The 21,129-nt window shown below is 44.8% G+C and overlaps 3 protein-coding genes across 3 annotated transcripts in view; 1 reads left to right on the top strand and 2 right to left on the bottom strand.

Moving 5' to 3' along the window:
* The window catches only part of TULP3 (TUB like protein 3), a 31,215-nt gene extending 24,838 nt beyond the window's left edge, over positions 1-6,377 (bottom strand). Inside the window, exon 1 of the mRNA XM_084200897.1 lies at positions 6,237-6,377. Within this exon, the coding sequence (XP_084057023.1) occupies positions 6,237-6,277 (41 nt within the window). The 5' untranslated portion in view covers positions 6,278-6,377. The remainder of the gene's footprint in view (positions 1-6,236) is intronic.
* Positions 6,378-6,742: 365 nt separating this feature from the next.
* On the bottom strand, positions 6,743-9,721 carry RHNO1 (RAD9-HUS1-RAD1 interacting nuclear orphan 1; the record flags this gene model as incomplete). The annotated part of the gene is made up of 2 exons (XM_084226826.1): positions 6,743-7,393; positions 9,554-9,721. The coding sequence occupies 2 exons, from the start codon at positions 9,719-9,721 to the stop codon at positions 6,743-6,745; spliced, it is 819 nt and encodes a 272-aa protein (XP_084082952.1).
* Positions 9,722-12,957: 3,236 nt separating this feature from the next.
* FOXM1 (forkhead box M1) lies at positions 12,958-20,794 on the top strand (the record flags this gene model as incomplete). The annotated part of the gene is made up of 8 exons (XM_084201327.1): positions 12,958-13,507; positions 15,169-15,317; positions 15,534-15,746; positions 16,159-16,287; positions 16,872-16,916; positions 17,874-17,940; positions 18,371-18,552; positions 19,742-20,794. 8 exons carry the CDS (start codon positions 12,958-12,960, stop codon positions 20,792-20,794), a joined length of 2,388 nt encoding a protein of 795 aa, XP_084057453.1.
* Between the last annotated feature and the right edge of the window lie 335 nt (positions 20,795-21,129).

Below are 21,129 nucleotides of genomic sequence, written 5' to 3'. Positions count from 1 at the left end.
TCTGCCTTCCCCAAGGCAAGAGAGTGGGAATTTTTGGCAAACACTGGATATTCTTTCCTTCATAATTAATAAGCAGTAAGTCTTCCAAAGTAAACTGATCTGCTGCAAATCAGCCATAAGATGCCACACTTCTTTCTAAGTGACGCTGCTGACGTTGCATCAACATTTCATTAAATTATTTTTAAGCAGGTGATACTTCAATAAAGGCAAGTTTTAGCTCATCTGCCTTTTTTGCAGAAATCAGTAAAATCAGTTTGACCTTTGATCCCTCTGCACCTCAAAAACACTAATGCCAATAGAACACTGTTTCGAGAAAAGGTTCACAAAATTTGTTTGAAAAGCTTTTCACTACTGAATTTATTATGAGAACAATGACATGGAAAGAGTGAACACCTAGTTTTAGAAGCAATTCCGGATAAGTAAATAAACAACTGCCTTGGATTTGCTTTAGTGTAGAAATTATGTCCCACATAATACAGACTGAATAAGATTTATCTCTGAATATTTGCAAATAAGGACAAAATGAACCAGTAAGAACAATAAACTCAACTGCCAGACTAGTATGGATTAAGGGAGCAGCTAGAGACATGCATTGAGATCTGCATGTCCTACTTCATTTCAAAATATACCTGAATCCACTACATATTCCTGCCAATAACTTGTACCAACTATCTGAACAATTTACAACTTAAAGACTAATTTACAACTTTAAAAAGATCCTAAAGAAACAAAATGGCAAGCTAATCCTTTAAAACTTCTGCTTCTACCTACCTGCAGGCTTAAAAATGGAATTTTAATGTGAAATTATCAGGTGTTTTTCTTTAAAGCCACACAGATCAGAAGCATGTCAAAAACACCCAAATCAAAACACCCACCATCTGCCCTTCCCCACTAAACACCCACAAAGGTACTTAAGGGACCAGAGTATGTTTTATGTGAGGTGAGGCTGAGAGAACTGGACCTGGAGAAGTGAAGACTCAGGAGGTAACTTATGCATGTGTAGAAATACCTGATGGAAGGGTGTAAAGCAAATAAAGCCAGCAGTGCCTACTGACAGCACAAGAGGTGATAGACAAGCTAAAGCACATGAAATTCTACCCAATATCAAGAAAAAATTTTCCACATGAAGTGGTCAAATATTGCAACAGGTTGCTTAGGAAGAATGTAGTCTCCATTTTTGGAGATATTCAAAACCCAACTGGACATCATTTTGTGCAATATGCTCCAGCTAACCCTGCTTAAGCAGCAGGGTTGCTCCAGATCATCTCAAGAAGCCCCTTCCAGCCTCTGTGATTCTGTCTGGTTGGGTTCTAGAGGTCACAAGTTTAGATCCCAAATGTGAGAGCACAAACTAGATGACAAAAATATAGGCTATTGCAAGAAAATGCAATAGTAATAAAAGCATGATGAAAAGGTTACATATTGTGCACAGAACGATTTTGACTACTGTATTGCTTAGTGTTATACACACCATTCAAAAAGTGACTTATCAAGTACCAAAGATTAGCTCCTCTCACTTGGAACAAGGAAACAGAGCAAGGGAAACAAATCAGCACTCTCTGGACAGAAGCTAGTATAGCTTCTATTTGGACTATGAAGAAGAGTGCAAACAAAAGCCTGTGTCATTCTCTGCTATGCTACATTTGGAGAACAGAAAGGAGATTCTTGTTTTCCTTAGCCACAAATCTCAAATAAATTAATTTCTGCAAACCTAAAGCAAAAGAAGTATTCTTCTCCTGGAAGGAAGGCCAAGAGAAGCTAGAAATCCACACAAGCCATTAACCATCAAAGCCATCATAATGCTGGGAGTGTGGTACAAAAAACACAATCATAAGAATATGCACATAAACTTATATTTTAAGTGTGTAGCCAAACAGGGGGTTTCAATTGGGTTTTCATTATAATTCTTACAAGAAAAGGGAGACAAGGAACTTTCTGTCAGGCACATTCCTTTAAGAGTTTGCAGCTGGTGACTCCATGACTCAGAACTTTTCAGTTCCTAAACACCAGTACAAATGCAGAACACTATGCTTCAGGTTTATTCAGTTGAACGTAATGAAACTTAGGTTTCTGCTAAGGAAAAGAAAGAGAAATTTATTCCACAGCAGAACTTCACCTTTCGATTTAATGTCCACTCAACTACATGCTTCAAATCCTCATGGTCATTTCACTTAGAGAAACACCTCTGCCCAAGGAAAGAGGAAAGCAAGATCCCCAGGGGGTTGGAATTCTGTCTCCTGTGATCTTCTGTTTGTGAATTATTAAACTTTGCCTGTCACTTTTGTTGACATTGTACCTCATTACAACAGGAAGCCAGTGAAATGTAGAGCAGCCATTATTCTTTCCTAGCAACAAAGGCAGCAGTTAAATAGCATGCGCTATGCTTAACCCAGACCAGGTAACAAAACTCAAAGTTCCCTGAAAACAACTGCATCACACTTGACAAGATTAATTGTACTCGTGTAATAGTATTTCAAACTAAAAACAGGGAAAGGAACATGAAATTTTATGAACTGATACTCTAGAACTGATTGTCGACCTTTATTCCCAGTCCAGATTTTTTTTGATTTCAGAAAAATTGAAAGGGAAAGTCATTAAAGACACAGAAACAGCAAAATGTCACTTCAATCTCAAACTAAGTGACTTGGCAAGATATCACTGCTAGATTTTAGTTCTTGCTCTTTTTGCCTCAGATATCACATAAGAATGCAAAATCAGAAAGGAATGTAGAAGCACCCAGACTCCTACAGCAAGACCATAGGCAGTTATGAGTTCAAACATCCCACAGAGAGTGTTTTAAAGAGCACTAAGAGTTGGCGTAAATGTTCTTGCAGTAGTTCAAGGCAACATCTCCAGGCATATCAGCAAATCCACTTAGAAAAGAATTCATCCCATGACCCAATTACAACACAGTTTTATTTTGGAGATCACTCAGCTGTGCCTCAGCAACAAAAAAAGAGTCTGGAGCCATCCCAGTGCAAGTCTGGTTGCAGAAAGTTTTCACACATACAAAGCCATAATTATGTTAAGTAAGCGCATTTTCCCCTCCTACAGATGCCACACAGTGATAAAAAAAAAAGCAGAAGAGAAAAGTAATGGCTCTCTATTAAAAAAAAGGGTCATCAGTAACCTAAACTCTAGCTGATAAGAGATGGGAAAAGAGCTAACTAGAAACTGAAGAGATAATTCAAACAAGTTTCAACTTTAAGATACCTCTTTGCAATTGCCGCTACTGAGTCCCAAATTGTATTCAGAAATTTTAATCACATATTGTTGCCTTTTCTCTCTTGCCACTGCTGTCTACATCACAAGAAGTGAGGTGATTCCTTCATTCACATTAGCTGCAGCATGAAAAAGGTTTTGATCAAAAAGCAGCAAAAGGTTTTCTTTTTGGTTGAAGCTGTACTTCAAGGAGTACATATCAACCACACTTATAAAATATTTACAGGTTTATCTCACTTCAGACAGATTTCTTCATTATAATATTTAGAGCTGGAAAAGGTGAAGCAAACAGAATATTAAGCCAATTCTCGTTCATCTAAGGATAAGATTTACAGAATTGTAAGTCCTGGAATTTAACAAATGTTGCTTGTTAATTTTAAAGTCATTAGTGGCTAAATAAAAATACCCAAGAAATAACAGAGATGCTGAGAGCTTTCAAAATAATTTTAAACTTACCTGTCTTCTCTGGTTTACAACTACAGCTAAAATAATTAGCGAAGTATTTTCTCTTTTTTCTCCTCAAAAATCAAAATTATGGTGCATTTATACAAAATACTCAAGTCCAGCAGGCAGAGAGATTCCTGACAACCTCAACTACACTCAAGTTTTTAAAATGTGGAAAGGGCTTTTGGCCAGACAGCAGTACCACTTTCGAAGTCTTCAACTTCTCTTAATCTGTGAGCTCCTAATGTTTTGAAAATTGAGCTTATTGGCAACAGGCTGTTTTTCTTCATTAAGTTTGAGGACACTAAGGAAATATCCCAGAGTTCCGGAGTTCACAAACTGATGCATGGCTGGACCCCGAGGAAGCATCCAAATTAGGGCAAGACTGCTGCAGCTGACATCCAGTTTTGTAGTCTCTGTAGTCTCAGTCAAGACTTTTGCACCTTGAAAATTCTGTTCCTCTTACATGACATCCGCAACTCAGAAGCTGAGGGATATTTGGAATGCAGGATGTGGGAAGCCCAAAGTATTCCTGTACACTGCGTGATTAGTGCGCAAAAGGGCAAAGTCCATTGGTCTCCAAGATTCTAAAATGCATACTACCATAAGAAACAAATTTCCTTCACAGTATTTTAAAAGCTTACAATAAACTAGAATTACTTTTATCTGAATGTTTCTACACTAATAATTTCATGGTAAGTCTCCAAACGGACTTTCCCAAATAAGAGAGAATGTCACTTACCAAAACCATGAAACAGCAATATCGAGCTTATCATTTTCTAAAGCATTAAGACAGTTGTGCCATGTTTACCTGAAAGCCAAACTTTAAAATGAAGTTGAGCAATTCCAGTTGCAGCCAGTTCCACTGGAAGAGTCTAACACAACACAGTATTTGCAAGTGACAGCCTGTAGATGGCCTCAATCCAAGATCTCTGCTGTCTATCCATCATCATGTATCCCACAGCATACTTACAAATATGCATTAATTTTTGACTGGTAATGTTCCACTCTGTCCATCAGATAAAATACTTCCAATATCTTCATGTGTATTTTTTACATTGTTCAACAGTAAAGGCCAACCAGTTCTCAGGTACTGCTTTGTTAAGCTTTACCTGTAGTATCTTCATTGCCATGAAGTGCCAGTTATTATGTATCACATTTACCTTTTCCATAAAATCCACTGTTTGGACAAGTGACAGTTATTTTACCAAACAAGAATTCTAGTAACCAGATAACAAGTTCTGGATAATTTCACTATTTTTGCCTCAGGAAAAGAAGAACCTTCCTAAGAATACAGACATTTGTCTTCCTCAAATTTATTCCAATGCTGATGAATGCTCCAGAAAAATACACACCTCTAAAAATAAGAAGCCTTACAGATCTATTTTAAAACTATGTACTTTTCTTTAGGTTTATGTATTCTAGTTTTCTTGCCTTAACCATGGGGATTAAGAAAGTTAAAGAAATGGATGTTTCTTTAATAAACAGGGATGGGAGGGAAGCAGCTATCCCATGAACTGCCATTATCTTTAGCCTGTTTCTGGGGAGCACCTATAAAAGCACATGAGACAAGTTTCTTAGCAAACGAAATCATGCCAGTAGAACTGTTATCAGAAGAGCAGAATTATATCCTGTAGCGTCAGCTCTGTGCAGGGAAATTTACACATATCTGGACATCATTTCCTTAAAAATTGTTTCCAGAATTGCTAGACAACCCGAGGCCTTTCAAGTCTCCATAAAGAAGTAACTTAATGTTCCATAGCATATTTGGTGGATCCAAGCAATTACAGGACCCTTGCTAACTCCGCTGTTGCTTTTCATACCCCTTTAATTACCAAGTGTAACAATGTATGTAATAAAAAACACTGTTTCTCTTCTACACCGTGTTCATTATCATTTCACTATCCAAGTTTAGGTTTCTTTTTTTACTTGCTTTACTTTTTCCTATCCAAACAGAGGCACAAAGATAGATTTTCTTGGGTGTTTTGCAATGACACCAATTCTGCCAAAACCCGTTTTCTCTGCTTGCCAGTACACTCATATTTAATTTCAAATAATTTCATTTTTAAGTGCCACAAGCATAAAGTCTTTCCAAACCCGCTTCTCCACAGTTCACAGCTGTTTTTCCTATTACATCAGTTGAGTTCATTTCAGTTATTCCTCCTTTTTTCCTTGCAAAGGCACAACCAGAGTGATACTAAATACTCAGAGAGCTGCATTAGGAGGAGCAGAAAATGCTTCACAGCAGCGCCCAGAAACCAAGAGCGGACCGAGACACCACGAAACCGGTTTAATCCACAAGTATTCAGATGATGCACACCAACGTTGAAGAGTGAAGCACATAAAACACACCGGCACGTAAAACAGCGGCGCGGCTGTCGCCCGCCAGCGGGACGCGGGTGTTACCGGGGCACCGCCGACCCGCGTGGCCGCTGCCGTGCGGCTCCGCCCGCCCGGGCCCCGCTGCGGCCGCTCATCCCGGCACCGGGCGCTGCTGCCACGCGAGGCAGCCCCCGCCGAGGCCTGTTCGGCCCCGGGGACGCCGCCGCCCCAGCCCCAGCCCCGCTCACCTGTGGGCGGCGGGACCGCCGGCTCCCCCCGCTCCGTCCATCGCGGCCCCGCCGTTGCTATGGGCCTCCGCCCGCCGCTGCCCTTAGCAACGGCGCGCGGCACTGAGGCGCGCCGCCATTGGCCGGGGCCGCGAGCACGCCGCCCGCCGATTGGCCGCGGCGCCGCGCACGCGCGGCGGAACGCAACGGCCACCCCCGTGGCTCCGTGCGGGAGCCGCCCGCCGCCTCCGCCGGGAGCGGGAACAGTCCCGGCGGGAACCGCGTGGGGCACAGAGCCCTTGCCAGACACACTTCCCCAGGGAAGACCGCCCCAAATGACCCCCCCCCTCCCCACCCCCCCTTCCGTCGCCAAGACCGTCCCCCGCGCACGCCCCGGCGTTTCTCGGAGGCTGTGCCAGGCGCAGTAGAGGGCCTGGCTGAAATCAGGTCCCCTCTTCAGCCCCCGCAAAGGGACATCATCTGTTCGGGCGTGTCCTTGCACGCAGCGAGAGGCTGCTCCCGCCAGGTCAGGTGTGGGCCTGTCCCCGCGAGAGCTCCATGTTTGCCTTCACCAGGATGTCCGCAGCGCTCAGCTTCCCTTGCTCCCGCAGGTACTTCATTACGTGCGGCCGCCGCCTCCAGGTGACCTTCATTCCATACTCGTGCTCGGGAGTATCTGCAACCAGTACTGCTGCCGCCTCCCCTCTCTCACAGGGATCAATACCAAGTGGCAACTCTTCTTCTGGATGCCAGGCATGACTACTTTGTGATAGAGTGTTGCTGCATCTCCCATTCCTTGGGGAAGGAGTCTTTGCAGCCTCTGCATCTGATGGACTAGGGACTTCTTGCTCCACAGGACAGGGAGCAGGCTCTCCACAGTTCTCTGGACTCTTCACCTGGATGTTGGCGTTTGCTGCTGTCCCTTTCTTAGGCTGGTTGGGAGAGCATTGTGCATTTTTTCTCAAGCAATTTGAATCATCCAGGGGAGGGACTGCTTGTCCTTCTGGATTCTCAAAAGTTAAAGGAGGAAATCTGCAGGCTACAGCTCCTCGACAAGCTCCTCCTGCATGAAATGAGCTGTGGCTGGCATCCTGATTATAGGACTTCTGAGGAGCACGATGCTTCTTCTGGTGTGCTTTCAACACCCCTGGCTTAGTTATGTCAAATTGTGGGCACACCTGAAGGGAAAGACATAATAATAAGATAAAAACCCAACCCTTTCCTACAGACAATTCTACTTCCCCACCTTTTTTCAGTGTGTTCATTGAATAATCTGTTCTGCAGCAAAGCAAATGAGTCACTAGCAAAGCTGCTATGCATGAGATACCTCTGAACTTCAACATCAAGTTTTGCCACTTTTCTGTGGAAAGTCATTGGGGTGCAAGTGAGCTGTTCTCTGGCAACTCACAAAGAACTCAATATTTGGGTTTTAAAGGAAATCTAAGTGGTGTCTACCCCTGTAACCCCTGTGGATTTAAGAAACTTCAGGATGGATCCTTTTTGTTTCTGTCTTATCATAACTCAAGTAGATTCAAAGAACTAAATCTTCAGCCTCCCCAAAGAAGTAGAGGCTGAACAGGGAGAGCAACACAAAATGATTGAAGAATGCCCACTTAGATCAATCCCCTTAGATTATGTTAATAGGGTGTTCAAAATCTTCTCCCCAAACATCTTTGTTTCAAAACAGAGTTAATTTCAAAACAGATCACCCAAAATCCACTTCTGCAATCAGCTTCCTATAGAAAAGATGCTCCAAGCTCAACAGTCTATATTTCTTTGAATGATTCTGGACTCTTACTCAAACCCTGGAAATCCTTTTATTAGAGTTTTCTTTGTCTTCCTGGTTGTCAACAAAAAAGTCAGATTCTGTTGCAGATTCCAGTTTGCTTTTCCCAAGAGCACACCAAACTGAGTTCTTGCTACAGTAACTACACATCTCCTTCAGCATTCCTAAGTTACTACATAGCTCCTCAAAACATTGAGTGCAATTTAACTAAGGATGGTGATTGTCTGGTGTACAGCTGAACTGTTTGAATCCAAAGCCTTTGTGCAGGAAAAGAGAAATGATTGTGTAATAATTGTATACCAGCACATACTTGTATACATACAGTCCCTGATTTTAAGGATGTCTTCCTGGCTTCAGAGAACATGTAGGGTATGTTTTACCTATGCAGAAACCTAGTAGTGGAAAAGGTGTGAAAAACTTAGATAATGCCAAAAAGAGAGGAGCAGAAAAGCAGTTTCTATTGAAACAAGTTGACAGACACCCTGCAGAGGATGCCTCTAGAAGTTGCAAACCTACCACAGTTTCCAAACTGAGAAATATTTAACAGTTTCAGTACTGATAGCTTCAAACAAATTTTAGAATACTTTTATTTTAGGAATCAAAGAGCTTCCAGAGTGGATGTTTCCACTTCCTCCAAACAAAATGAATGCTTATTCACAGCAGTTATTTTACTTAGTGATTCACAAACCGTAGAGCTAACTGCCTCAAGCAGTTACAAAAAAAATTTAAAGAGGGAAAAATTGAAGATGTTCTACTTCAAGGTTAAGGCATCACAAAAATACCTGCAGGTCAACAGGAACAAAGGAATGTTTCATGCAGGTCTGAAACCACACTTCCTGAGCTTCCTTTGTGAGGAGCAGAGTCAAGCAGCAATAATATTTAAACAGAGCTCCCCGAGGTGATGACTACTGTTGCATAGGAACAGTCTGTCTTTGCTACAGCCGTTTGCTTAAAAAAATATAAATCTTTACATTAAACGATACAAGGAGTATTTTAGGACATGGCAAAAAGTCCCAAGAAAAGGAACCCATCAGAAGATTGGTATGGAGAGAAACTACTCAAAACACAGAAATTAAAAAGAGGGCAGTTTAGAACAAATGATTCTGAAGTGAAGACTATGTTCTCTAACTTTAGCAGTGTCAGATGTAAACAATACACCCAATACTTTAACATGTAACATTTTGAGTTCAGTAGTTAGTTCAAACAGCAAGCCGATAAGAAAAATCTCCCCTAATGTTTGTTTCTTGCAGGGTTTTTGGTTGCTAAGGAAAACAGTGTTTTACTGATGGGAATAATTTTTCTAGAAGACAAATATTCATTGATCAGTAAACACTGCACACAGTTTATGTCTTCAAGTAACCAGGACCTTAGTGCTTATTCTTAGAATGTAAAGCAACTCAAGCACTTATTTATGCTTTACACTGATAGAGAGAATTCACGTCTGGGTTAGTAATTTTCCATATCCAGAACAGATAACTTTCTGTTAAGACATACAGGAGAAACTTGAAAACTGTTGCTGTGGGACACAGGAGGAAAGATAATTTATACCAACCCAGGAAGCAGAGGTGTTCAGGTCCACAGGTTTTGTAGGCATACGTCTGGGATTCTCCGCCAAATGCAGTGGAGCTTCATAACAATGGATAGGTCCTGCCCATGGCCTCTCAAGGAAAACCAGCTCTGCCTTCCTGGCCTTGTGGGTACACTTCTTCTTCGGAGGCATCAAAAGGTGTGGTAAAACTACTTAGAAACCTCATGATGCTTGTTGGAGCCAACTGAAGAAAGAGGGAAGCACCCCAAGGAGATGCCAAAATGCTCTTGAATCTGTAGAGGGCAAATAAATGGATTTGAAGACAGACTGGTTTGGAAACCACAGATACAGTTTTTAACAAAAGCAAAACATTTGTGCAACAGCACAGTGTACACATCTCGAGACAGACTTTTTCCCAACAGTAGTTCCTCTTTTGTCAATTTTCAGGTGGATTTAGAAATGTACTGCAGGAATGGAGCAGATAACCTACTGATCCAGCTATGTCAAGTCAGCCATGAAAAGAAAAAAAAACACCAAAAAACTTATTTTCTTTTTTTCAATTCAATCTTGCTTGTAATGCCAAGAAGATATGATAGGGCTAAGATAATCAGAACTCTCCCTTTCTGGTTGATAACTACCTGTACATTTTAACCTCAAGAGACTTTGTTTTTTTCTTTTTTTACAAAACACAGTTGACATCTCCCTCTTGTATTCTATAGATCTTGCACGATTTGTTTGTTGGTTTTTCCTAATGAATAAGTTTGAACTGAAGTAACATTGCATTTAATTTTCTGTTGGAAAACACATCACAGAATCAATTAGGTTGGAAGATCTCTGAGATCATCAAATCCACCTATAGCCAAACACCATCATGGCAACTAGACCATGGCACTAACTGCTACACCTTCAGGGGCAGTGACTCCACCTCCCCAGGGAGCCCATTCCAATGTCTAATCACCTTTCCTGTGAAGAACTTCTTCCTAATACCCAACTTAAACCTCCCCTGGTGCCACTTAGGATGATGTCCCCTTGTTCCATCACTGTGTGCCTAGGAGAAAAGGCCAATCCCCACCTAGCCACAGCCTCCTCTCAGGCAGTTGGAGAGTAATAAGGTGCCCCTAAGCCTCCTTTTCTCCAGGTTGAGCACCCCCAGCCCCCTCAGCCACTCCTCATGGGACTTGTGCTCCAGACCAGCTCTGCTGTCCTTCTCAGGACCCACTCCAGCACCTGAAAGAGGGCCCCAGAACTGGACACCGCACTCTGAGTGCCCCAGCAGTGCCAAGGAAAAAGGAACGATCCCTGCCCCGGTCCTGCTGGCCACACTATTGCTGATACAGACCAGGTGCCACCGGCCTTCTTGGCCACCTGGGCACAACTGGCTCATATTCACCCAGCCTGACTTATCATAGATCAGCACAGACAAGGAAATTTGATAACATTTCATGAGAAACGTATGAGCCTGCAACAGCCTGACCGCTTACCTAAGTGGCAGCGTGCTCAGGGGGTCCTGCGGGCCCCGCTAGCCCGCTGCAGCCGTGGCACACACGTTAAACGGTAAAACCCCGTAGCTCGTCACCAGGAGTCAGCGCGCTGCCGGCGGCCCGGGCGCACGGCAGGGCTCCCAGCCGCGGGCAGCAAGGTTGAAGGAAGCAGCCGGTGCTGCCCCAGCCGGGGCGGGAGCGGCCGTCCCGGGACAAGGGCGGGCTGCACTGTGCAATCGCGCCGTCGGCCCGGGCGCTGTCCCCCCCGCACATCCGTATACCCCGCCGCCGCCGCCGATTGGCTAGGCCCGCCGAGGCCCCGCCCCCTGCGCGCCGATTGGCCCGGCCCGGCCGGCCCCGCCCCGCCTCCGCTCACTGGCGCAGGCCGGCACGTGACTCGGCCGGGGCTGCGCCGGGCGCCAAATTCAAACTGGGGCCGCTCCGGGAGCGCCGGGGCTGTCGCCGCCCTGCATCGGCTCGGCAGCTGGTGAGTCGCGATCGGAGCCCGCCACCGTCCTCCGGTGCCCCTGGCAAGGGTCGGCACCCCTCGGAGGGCCGCGCTAAGGCCACCGCGCGGGCGGGAGAGGGCAGGGCCTGGGCCTGGGCCCGGGCCCGGCCCGGGGCGGAAGGCGCCGCGGGAGCAGGTGAACTTGCTGGCCAGGACGGCAGCGCAGGGGCTGGAGCGGGTGAGGAAGGAGCTGGGAAGGCTTTGGTGCTGCCCTCCGTGCCCCCTCGGGGCAGCGCGCACACAGCGCAGCTCCCGGGCCTGTGCGGGGGGTGGCAGATCGAGGCCTCCTTGGGAAGTGACGCGCTCCTGTTCCTGCTCACGGGAACGCTGCCTGGGGGAGGCTGGCTCAGGGTTCTTCGCTTGGCGCTGTCTCTCCTTAAAGGGGTGGAGCAGATCGCAAGGGGCCGCGCTTGTGCCGGGTGCCAGACCCGCGTGGAATGATCGCCGGGCTGTCTGCTCCCTGTGCATAGGCATCAGCTCAGCTTGTTACCTGCTGGACTCTGCTTTGTATCAATGTAGGGCATTCTTACTGAGACTTTTCTCGTTTACTTGCTGAGCCCATCAAATCTAGCAATGCAAAGGCCTCTTTTTTCTTGGTATCTGTTTCTAGTCTTCTTGCCATCTCTAATGATAAACAATAAGTACAGTTTGCATTGTTCTGGTAGAGTTTGCTGAAAGGCACAGGCTCCACCTAATTATTGATGCCATTATTAACAGTATTCTCCCAGCATCTTACCCTGGAAGCAGTATCTCTGAATTTTATTTTCTCTGCTTCTAGCTTTATAGTCAAACCTGTTGTCCAAAAGTCTGATATCTAAATTCTATGCTGCCCAATGATGAATTTACATGGTTCTTAACAAATCTACAAAAGGAATTAGCAGCACGTTTACTTAGTGTCTATCTTAAAACACCTTACTTCTGCTGCATTTACTGTGTGGCTTTGTAGTGTTTAGGGTAATCTCTGTTTCCCAGATCTTAAACTATCTGTAAATTCCCTTTTCAAGCAGGTTGTGTAATCTGCTGCTTAGAGCAGTCAACTGTAAGAATCAGCACTGCTATTTCTATATTCTACCTCCCCTCCAGCTTGCTGGCTGATGCTGGTCACATTATAGCTAAGTCTTTCTGTAAAGCACATACAAACTTTGCTCATTATTATGTATTTTATGATGCAAGTTATCTACTCTGCAAATCTTTCCCATCCTGCTTACACAAGGTGTGGGTTAGGGAGGTACAGTATGATTTTTCAGTAACCTTGTCAGCCTTATTAAATGCTTTCAATTTTAATTTTCCTTTTGTGTTTCTAGCTTTGTAGCAACTGCTGAGAATGTGTGCTCTGTGGGAGGTCTTGAGATGATTTGCTGCAGCCTTTATGTTGTACCTTTTGTTTTGCAGGATTTGTTCCTCTCCCTTTCAATGGAGAGTGACAGTATAGACCAATAATGAGGACCAGCCCTCGCAGGCCCTTAATTCTCAAAAGACGAAAACTGACCCTCCCACAGAATGATGAATCCAGTACTTCAGCAAGAGATGAGAACAGAGGTCAGGATGAAAAGGCTCCAAAGCAGGAGCACAGGCAGGAAGACCAACACAACAGACAACCCAGAGACAAAAGGGACTGTGGCCTGCAGAAATTCCCAGCAGGAATAAAGATAATTGACCACCCTACAATGCCCAACACACAGGTGGTGGCCATCCCTACAAATGCTGATATCCAGAGCATCATAGAGGCATTGACAGCAAAAGGAAAGGAGTGTGGCAACAATGGACCCAACAAGTTCATTCTCATTAGCAGTGGGGGCACATCCCGTCCAGCAGGCCCAGCACCATCGCAGCATCTCCCATCAGAGAAGAAAGCCAGTGCAGCCATCAAGGCTGCAGTGAGTCAAGAAAGAGAGAAGACTGTTGCACAGACACCTGGTCTTGCAGGCAGTACAGCCCTCTGGCATTCCAGAGTTGATCCTGTGGTTGGACAGGAGCAGGAGACCAACAGTATGTAGCCTTTACCTTTTTTTTTTTGTCTTGACAGACAAAGACATGTGAAATGGGCCAAGGAGTGCAGCACTTGCATCTTGCTTTGCAGTAATTATTCATATTTTGTTGATTACAAAATACCTATGGATTGGATTCTAACAATCTACATAGCTTTACATATGTAGTGAAATCTGAAGGATTATAGTGGAACGTATTTTTTTGGTGGAAGACATCTAAGTTTCTGACTTAAGTTTTGTGCTTTCTATTTCTTGAAGTAATAGATCAACATTTTCTTGTTTTGGTTGACAATAGTCTGGTTTGAGTGTTTGTTTTTAAGGCTGCAGCTCTTTCCAGAAATTGGTCAGCTACACATGAAATCAGGAATTCAGGGTGAATTCCTTCAACAATATTGGTGTTGCAATACCATCTTTTAGCAGTGTGACTGGTGCCTTTGACAGCTGAGATGAAGGAGTAGCAGGGTTACTTGTGAGACAGCAGGGTTATGGCTGTAGCCTACCTGGGCTCGAGTAAAGTCTTTGATACTGTCTCCCACAGCATTATTCTGGAAAAGCTGGCAGCCTCTGGCTTGGTCGGGTTCACTCTTCACTGGTTTAAAACTGGCTGGATGTCTGGGCCCAGAGGGTGGTGCTGAACAGTGCTACATCCGGCTGGTGACCAGTCACTGGTGGGGTTCCCCAGGGCTCAGGGTTAGGGCCAGTGCTGTTTACTCTGCATATCAATGATCTGGATCAGGGGATCGAGGGCATCTTCAGTAAATTCACAGATGACACCAAGTTGGGTGGGAGTGTGGATCTACTGGAAGTCAGGAGGGCTCTGCAGAGGGATCTGGACTGGCTGGATCCATGGGTCAAGGCCAATTGTGTGACGTCCAGTAAGACCAGGTACCAGGTCCTGAAGTTGCATTGCAACAACCCCAGGCAGTGCTACAAGCTGGGGGAAGAGTGTCTGGAAAACTGCCCAGCAGGAAAAGACCTGGGCATACTGGTCAGCAGCAGCTGAACGTGAGCCAGTGTGTGCCCAGGTGGCCAAGAAGGCCAATGGCATCCTGGCCTGTACCAGCAATGGTGTGTCCAGCAGGACCAGGGCAGAGATTGTCCACCTGTACTCAGCACTGGTGAGGTCACACCTTGAGTTCTGTTTTCAGTTTTGGGCCACTCATTAAGCAAAGATATTGAGGTGCTGGAGGCTGTCCAGAGAAGGACAATAGAGCTGGTGAAGAGTCTGGAGGACAAGTCTGATGAGGAAGAGCTGAGGGAGCTGGGGGTGTTCAGTCTGAAGAAGAGGAGGCTCATGGGGACCTTATCACTCTCTACTACTGCCTCAAAGGAGGCTGTAGAGCAATGGGGGTTGCCTTCTTCTCCTAGACAACAAATGATAGGACAAAAGGGCATAGCCTCAAGCTGTGCCAAGGAATGTTCAGATTGGACATCATGAAGAATTTCTTCCCTAAAAGGGTTGTCAAGCATTGGAACAGACTGGACAGGGAGGTTTGGAGTCACCATCCCCAGAGGTGTTCAAGAAACAACTGGATGCTGCAGTCAGTGCCATGGTCTTGTTGATAAGGTGGTGTTTGGTCACAGGTTGGACTTGATGGTCTTGGAAGACTCTCTTAACCTAAATTATTGTGTGATTATTATGTGGGCCTGTTATCCCAACAGGCAGTGGCGAGACAATGAGTTCTGTGTTGGACAACAGCCTCACCAACATCCAGTGGCTGGGGAAGATGAGATCTGATGGGCTAAGTCCCTCTTCTGTGAAGGAAGACACAGAGAAAGAGAATCAGATGCCTCTGCGGGAAAGAGTCAAGGTAAGTAGGAGAATACTAGAGCATGTGCTAAAACTTTTGATAAGGCGGTAATCTACATGGATCGGAATACTTGCAAGAATTAAGCATTGCTATGTCTAAGTAACCTGAGTTTGACTTTTACTGATATGAATAGCAGAACACAGAGGATCCAGGGATGTTCCGTGGGCCTTTTTGTCAGCTTCATGAACATTCATGTATCCCCCTTCTGTCTTTCAGACTGAAGAGGAAGCTGCTGCTGCTATTCCTACTGCCGCTGAGTCCTCCTCATGGCATGATTCGGTGTCAGAACGACCTCCTTACTCCTACATGGCCATGATCCAGTTTGCCATCAACAGCACGGAGAAGAAGCGCATGACCCTGAAGGACATCTATACCTGGATTGAGGATCATTTCCCTTATTTTAAACATGTAGCTAAGCCAGGTTGGAAGGTAACAAGCAGGCCCTCAAGTTGCTGTGGGTGATGTTACATGCCTTCTGGATCAAAATGAAAAGTTGTTCCCCAGCCTGCAAAACAAGATGGAAGCTCATTTAAACATTCCACCCCAAATACACTCTCACTCCAGATGTTCACTGTACCACTTCTTGTATCTCTTGCCTCATCCTACTTAAACAAGACGATGGGATGTTTAATCATTGGAGTGAGAATAGGGATCTCAAGAGTACGTAGAATAAGAGACTGAAGACAGGGTTGGCTGGGTACACTGTGAACATGAAAGTTTGGTGTTGTCTACACTTTGGAATGTAATCCCTCTGCTAGGGCAGCCATGTTTGAGGTAGGCCTTGCTGTGCTGATAACAAAACTACTGCTTTTCAACCTTCCCCTCACTCCTTTCTCCTCAGAACTCTATCCGGCACAACCTGTCCCTTCATGATATGTTTGTCCGTGAGACATCTGCCAATGGTAAAATCTCCTTCTGGACTATTCACCCTGATGCAAACCGCTGCCTAACATTGGACCAGGTATTTAAGGTGAGTTGCCTCATGCAAAGCAAATAGGACAGGCTATCCAGTTTCTAAATGCCACACTAGTCTGATACACCTTATTTTAACTGTAAGGTCAAGCTGCTTTGACATCAGCCTCTTTGTAGAAACTGGATTCAGTCACTTCACTTGACAAATAAACAAACTCTGCATTTGAATGAAAAGGTGCTGTGGCTGTGCTTTTGATCTGGAGCTTCTGTGGAATGTGTTTATTCTTCACGTGCCGTGCCAAATATGATAGCTTGTTCAACTTCTTTCCATGGGCCTGATTTAAATTCCTAATGATAAGATTTCCACTGAGGCCAACCAGGTGTTCCTATGGTGTTTGATAAGTCAGTCATAGGATGGAATTGTCCTAGCCCAAATAGGTATTTTAGGAAGATTTTGTCAGAGAAATAGAACTTGGGAGTCTGGTATAGGTGTGTTTAGAGTCTTGTGTTTTCTGCAGTGGGTGGGTAGAATTAACTTTTGTTTGCTCAGATTGTACAAGTTTAAAATGTTCCATTTGTCTCCCTCTTTGGTTGATAACTTCATCTTAAATTTTTTTCCTGCTCAATGCCTTCTGCCACCAGCCGCTGGACTTGGGGTCACCAACATCGCCTGAGTGCTCTGAATCAGTAAGAACTACATCTGGCTCGGGGCTTGATCTTCCATTCTCTTCTTGCCAGTCACTGAAGGAAGGGACAACAGGCTTGGGGAGGGGGACTGGGTCACTGCTGCATCTACTCATAGAGCTCCATGCTTACCCTTTGTGGGGAGAGGGGTCTAGCCAATGTTTGACTGCCTTCAGATGGTACAGTCTCTTGAGCTGGTAAAGCTGGACAGCTTTGAGCAACTTGGAAGTCTACTGCTGAAGTAGGCTGCAATGGACACCAATAGGCTTCAGAGAACAAGCCCAAAAAGGTTTCTGGTAAAATCAGCTCCATGGCAACAGTTCCAGTATGTTCTGGGGCTCAGATCCAGAGAGAATAGGATCTCTCTGTGCTCCTTTTTCATTTTGGAATCCACTGCATTGTGAGTGACTCTTGGAAGGATGAACCTGTTTGCTGTTGCTCTCTCAATCAGCTGTTTTAACAGTGAAGAATTTGTAAACATCCAATCAAACACTTTTCTGTCACAGCTACAACCTTGGCCTTCTTTCCATCTGCTCAGAATTCTGATCCCATTGTCGCCTCTGCTATTCCATTTGAACACCTATCTGGTCTATGGTTTGTGTAGATGTCCAATATACAGTAAAGCCATCCTATTCATTGTTCCTCAGGCCCTGAGGGTGCCAAAACCAGTTCACTTCTGCAGTAGAATCTGCAGCTGGAGCAGCTCTGTCATGTCATCTCTTTTCTTACACAGCTTTTGGTGGGCAGCTGGCTTTGGGATGGCATGGCTGCAAACCAGCAACTGGCACAGACCTAGAGCCAGCCTGAGTGCTGGGTGCTAACAGCTGCTCTCTTTGCATTAGTCCAGCACAGACCTCTGGTTTCACAGTTCTCAGTGAGGCAGCAGAATAAATGTCGTTTCTTTTCTTTTAATCTCTCTCTTTTCTCCTTCTCCTCTTACTTACCTCACAATGACTGCAGCAACAAAAGAATCGTCTTCCAGATCCTCTGAAGAACATGGGAAGCAAAACTGAACCCCAGAATTCGCGTAAGTGTTCCCAGCAGTCTGGGCCAAAGAGAATCAATCCAATAAATCTGGGACATTCTCTCAGATTTCTTTAGGAATACAAGTGGAGTGTGTTGTCTCTGTTTGCCAGCTTTTATGCTTCTTACTGCCAGGTTTGAAATGGAAAGCAGCGTTGGTTGTGTCTAAAGGGATGTGATGGTGAGATGGTGGGCACTGGACACTCAGTGGAGTGAGAGCCCAAACCTGAGGGGTAGGATCTGCATAAAAGGTTACTTTCTTGTTCATGAGGCTTCTGGCTTGGTATTTGTATCCTTACAATTAGCAGAGAAGGAAAGTGATCTGATCAAATGTTTCTTTTGGGGTGTCTAGAAGGACTTTCTGTAAGGTGCCTGGGTTTCAAAGGTAGCAGTGGAGAACAGGCAAATGTTGAGTCCCTTCTTTTCCCTTCCAGGCCGAAAGATGAAGCCTTTGCTTCCTCGTGTCAACTCCTACCTGGTTCCAATCCAGTTTCCTTTGAGTCAGCCTCTTGTCTTGCAGCCTTCTATGAAGGTTCCTCTGTCCATGGCACAGGGAGCATCCCTTAACAGCTCAGAGGCTTTGCAGAGCAATAAGCGTGTGTGCATTGCTCCAAAGGTTGGTTTCTTGCTTTCCAAGGAGTTTTCAGGGGGGTTAGTGTGGGGTTTTTTCCTGTTTTTTTTTTCTTTTTTTATAAGGGGGGCAAGGAGGGGGCTAAGGAAGGTGTGGGGATTTGTTTTTAAGGAGGGGTGTGTTTGTTTGGATTTTTTGTTTACTTTTTTTTGGTATCTCTTGCCTTCAATGAACTACTTCTTCATATGGTTCCTTTGTGCTTCTTTACTTAGGTGCTCTAAAACTCCAAGCTTCCTATCAAGGAACTAGTTAGTGATAATCCTTGCTATCCTTTACTGTCTCTAGGCTGACTACTACCTGCTAGTTTATTTGCTCTAAGGATGTTTCTCTAATTCACAAGAGGAAGGAGCTCTATGGCTTGGTCAAGATAATTCTTCTTTATTGCTGGGATGTGAAGAAAGAAGAATGGGAGGAATGGCTTTGTTCTGATCCTAAAACATTCATATTTTTGATAGCTCTATAGACAAGTAACAGTAAGGAACTTCTGAAAGGGTACATATTTATATGGAGTCTCTTCCCAGAGGATTTCCGTATCTGCTGTTTGCTAATTCTGTGAAGTTCACAGTTATTCTGGAAAAACAGCTATTAAACAGATCTTTTTCTTGGCATCTCACTGACTGCTCTTGAATGCTTAGACATTGTAAAGCTTTAGCTTCTTCCATCCTGTCTAACCATAATCCTATTTTCCTTTGTATCCCTGCTGCTTTATGTTCTCTCCAGCTATGATTTATCTTTCTCCTGTGCTCTTTTTCTATTGATAACCTTATTTTTATTCTCTTCTTTTTCCTTGGTTTCTGGGAAAGCTGTCCTCGTTCATTTTGTTATTCCCATTTAGATAATGTAAGAAAAAAATCAAAGGGGTTATATTCTTTCCAGAAATATTCAGCTCTCCTTCTGCCTGTACTCCCAGAAATTCCTCAGAGCAGGAGTGCTCTGAAGGGTATGACTTTGTCACTTAGCTAGAATCCTTCCCATGTGATCCTTAGGCTTCTTTCTATCAACTTCAAAGAGATCAATCTCAGTCTGTTATAATTACTGCTTCCTGAATATCTTCCTCTTCCCCTCTCTGCTGACCTTAAATGCCAGTCTTTCTTTTCTTTCCGCTGTTATTTGGATTTTTGGGTGGCTGAGATCCTTGCTTACTGACTGCATGTCACCTGTGTTTTCACTGTAGATGTCCCTGTCTGCAGAAGAGTCACCCTGTTTACCCCCAGCTGCTGTCAAGGAGGAAGGTCAATGTGATGCAGGTTTATTTTCCCCAACCCATTCCGTACAGGAGAACAGCTCCCAGCGTGGTGAGGAATCGTCTTCTTTCCCAGAGGGTGCCTGTGTGAAGGAGGAAGAAGGTTCTCAGCTGGATCCCTGGCTGTCCCCATTTGCCTCAACCGTAACAGTCAAGCAAGAGCCAAACTTCTTCCCCCTAGACTCATCCACAAAGGAGAGGAAACAGTTCACCGCACTCAAGTCCCCATCTAAGGCGGTTTCTGACTCTTTAGTTATAAAGAGGAGGGAAAGACGGGAAGTGGGCAGATCCAGAAGGAAACAACGCCTAGCGCTGCCTTGTTCAGAAGAGCCTGTCCTTGTTCTGCCAGAAAGCAGCGGCTTTGACCCTTTCCGGTTAGGGGCAGACCATCCCTTCCCCCAGGAAAACCAGCCCCTTGAGAATATATCACAGCTCAGCTGCTCACAGGGAGAAGAGGGGGCCTTTAAAACACCAGTCAAAGACATCTTCAGCAAATTGCCTGTTTCTTCCACTCCCAGCAAAGTTTCAGCCACTACTACCCCTTCACTAGAGGTCCTTGATCCCTGGAAGTCTGCTTCCTTAGCCAAAGGAAGTCATGAGCTGGACTTCAGTCCAGTGAAAACCCTTCAGTTGCCATTCACACCCCTCCAGGACAACCAGGACTTGCTGGGTTTTAATAGCACACCTCTTAAAAATCCTCTCTTTGATTCTCCTCGAGAACTGCTCAATACAGAATCCAGTGACATGGTGCTTGTGCCCCTCACGAGCTCTCCAGCGTTTATTCGTGACACTTGCAAGCAATCCTCTGTTGAACTGACAGCCTCTGGCTTTACTGAAAACCGGTCACTTATGGAGGGCCTTATCCTGGACACCATGAATGACAGCCTCAGCAAAATCCTACTAGATATCAGCTTTCCTGGTCTTGAGGATGAAAATTTAGGAACAGACATTAGTTGGTCTCAGCTCATACCTGAACTGAAGTGAACTGGCCTGAGGACTGAATTTGACTTGCTCTGATGTTACAGAAAGAACCCCACTCTTCTGAGATTCATTCATGTAGTCTAAGACAACTGCTTTTGACTAGTTCCCTCATCCATGGGAGCAGAGAGCATTGACTCCTGCTAAGCTGGGAAACAGCCCCATCACCTGCTATGGGTTTGCTTTTAAGATGCTGTAGACTTTGAGTGGAACAAGATGATAGAATTTCTCTAGCCTTGTGCTAGAGATCGCCTCTCTCCAGGGATTCTTATCATGAGAACATCTAGGTAGGCCCTGAATGGCATTTGCTATTCAAGGTATCAGAGGAAACAATAGTACAA

Source organism: Fringilla coelebs (assembly GCF_963513975.1).
Source record: "Fringilla coelebs genome assembly, chromosome: 2".
Taxonomy (NCBI): Eukaryota; Metazoa; Chordata; class Aves; order Passeriformes; family Fringillidae; genus Fringilla; species Fringilla coelebs.
This window is presented reverse-complemented; position numbering and strand designations above follow the sequence as displayed.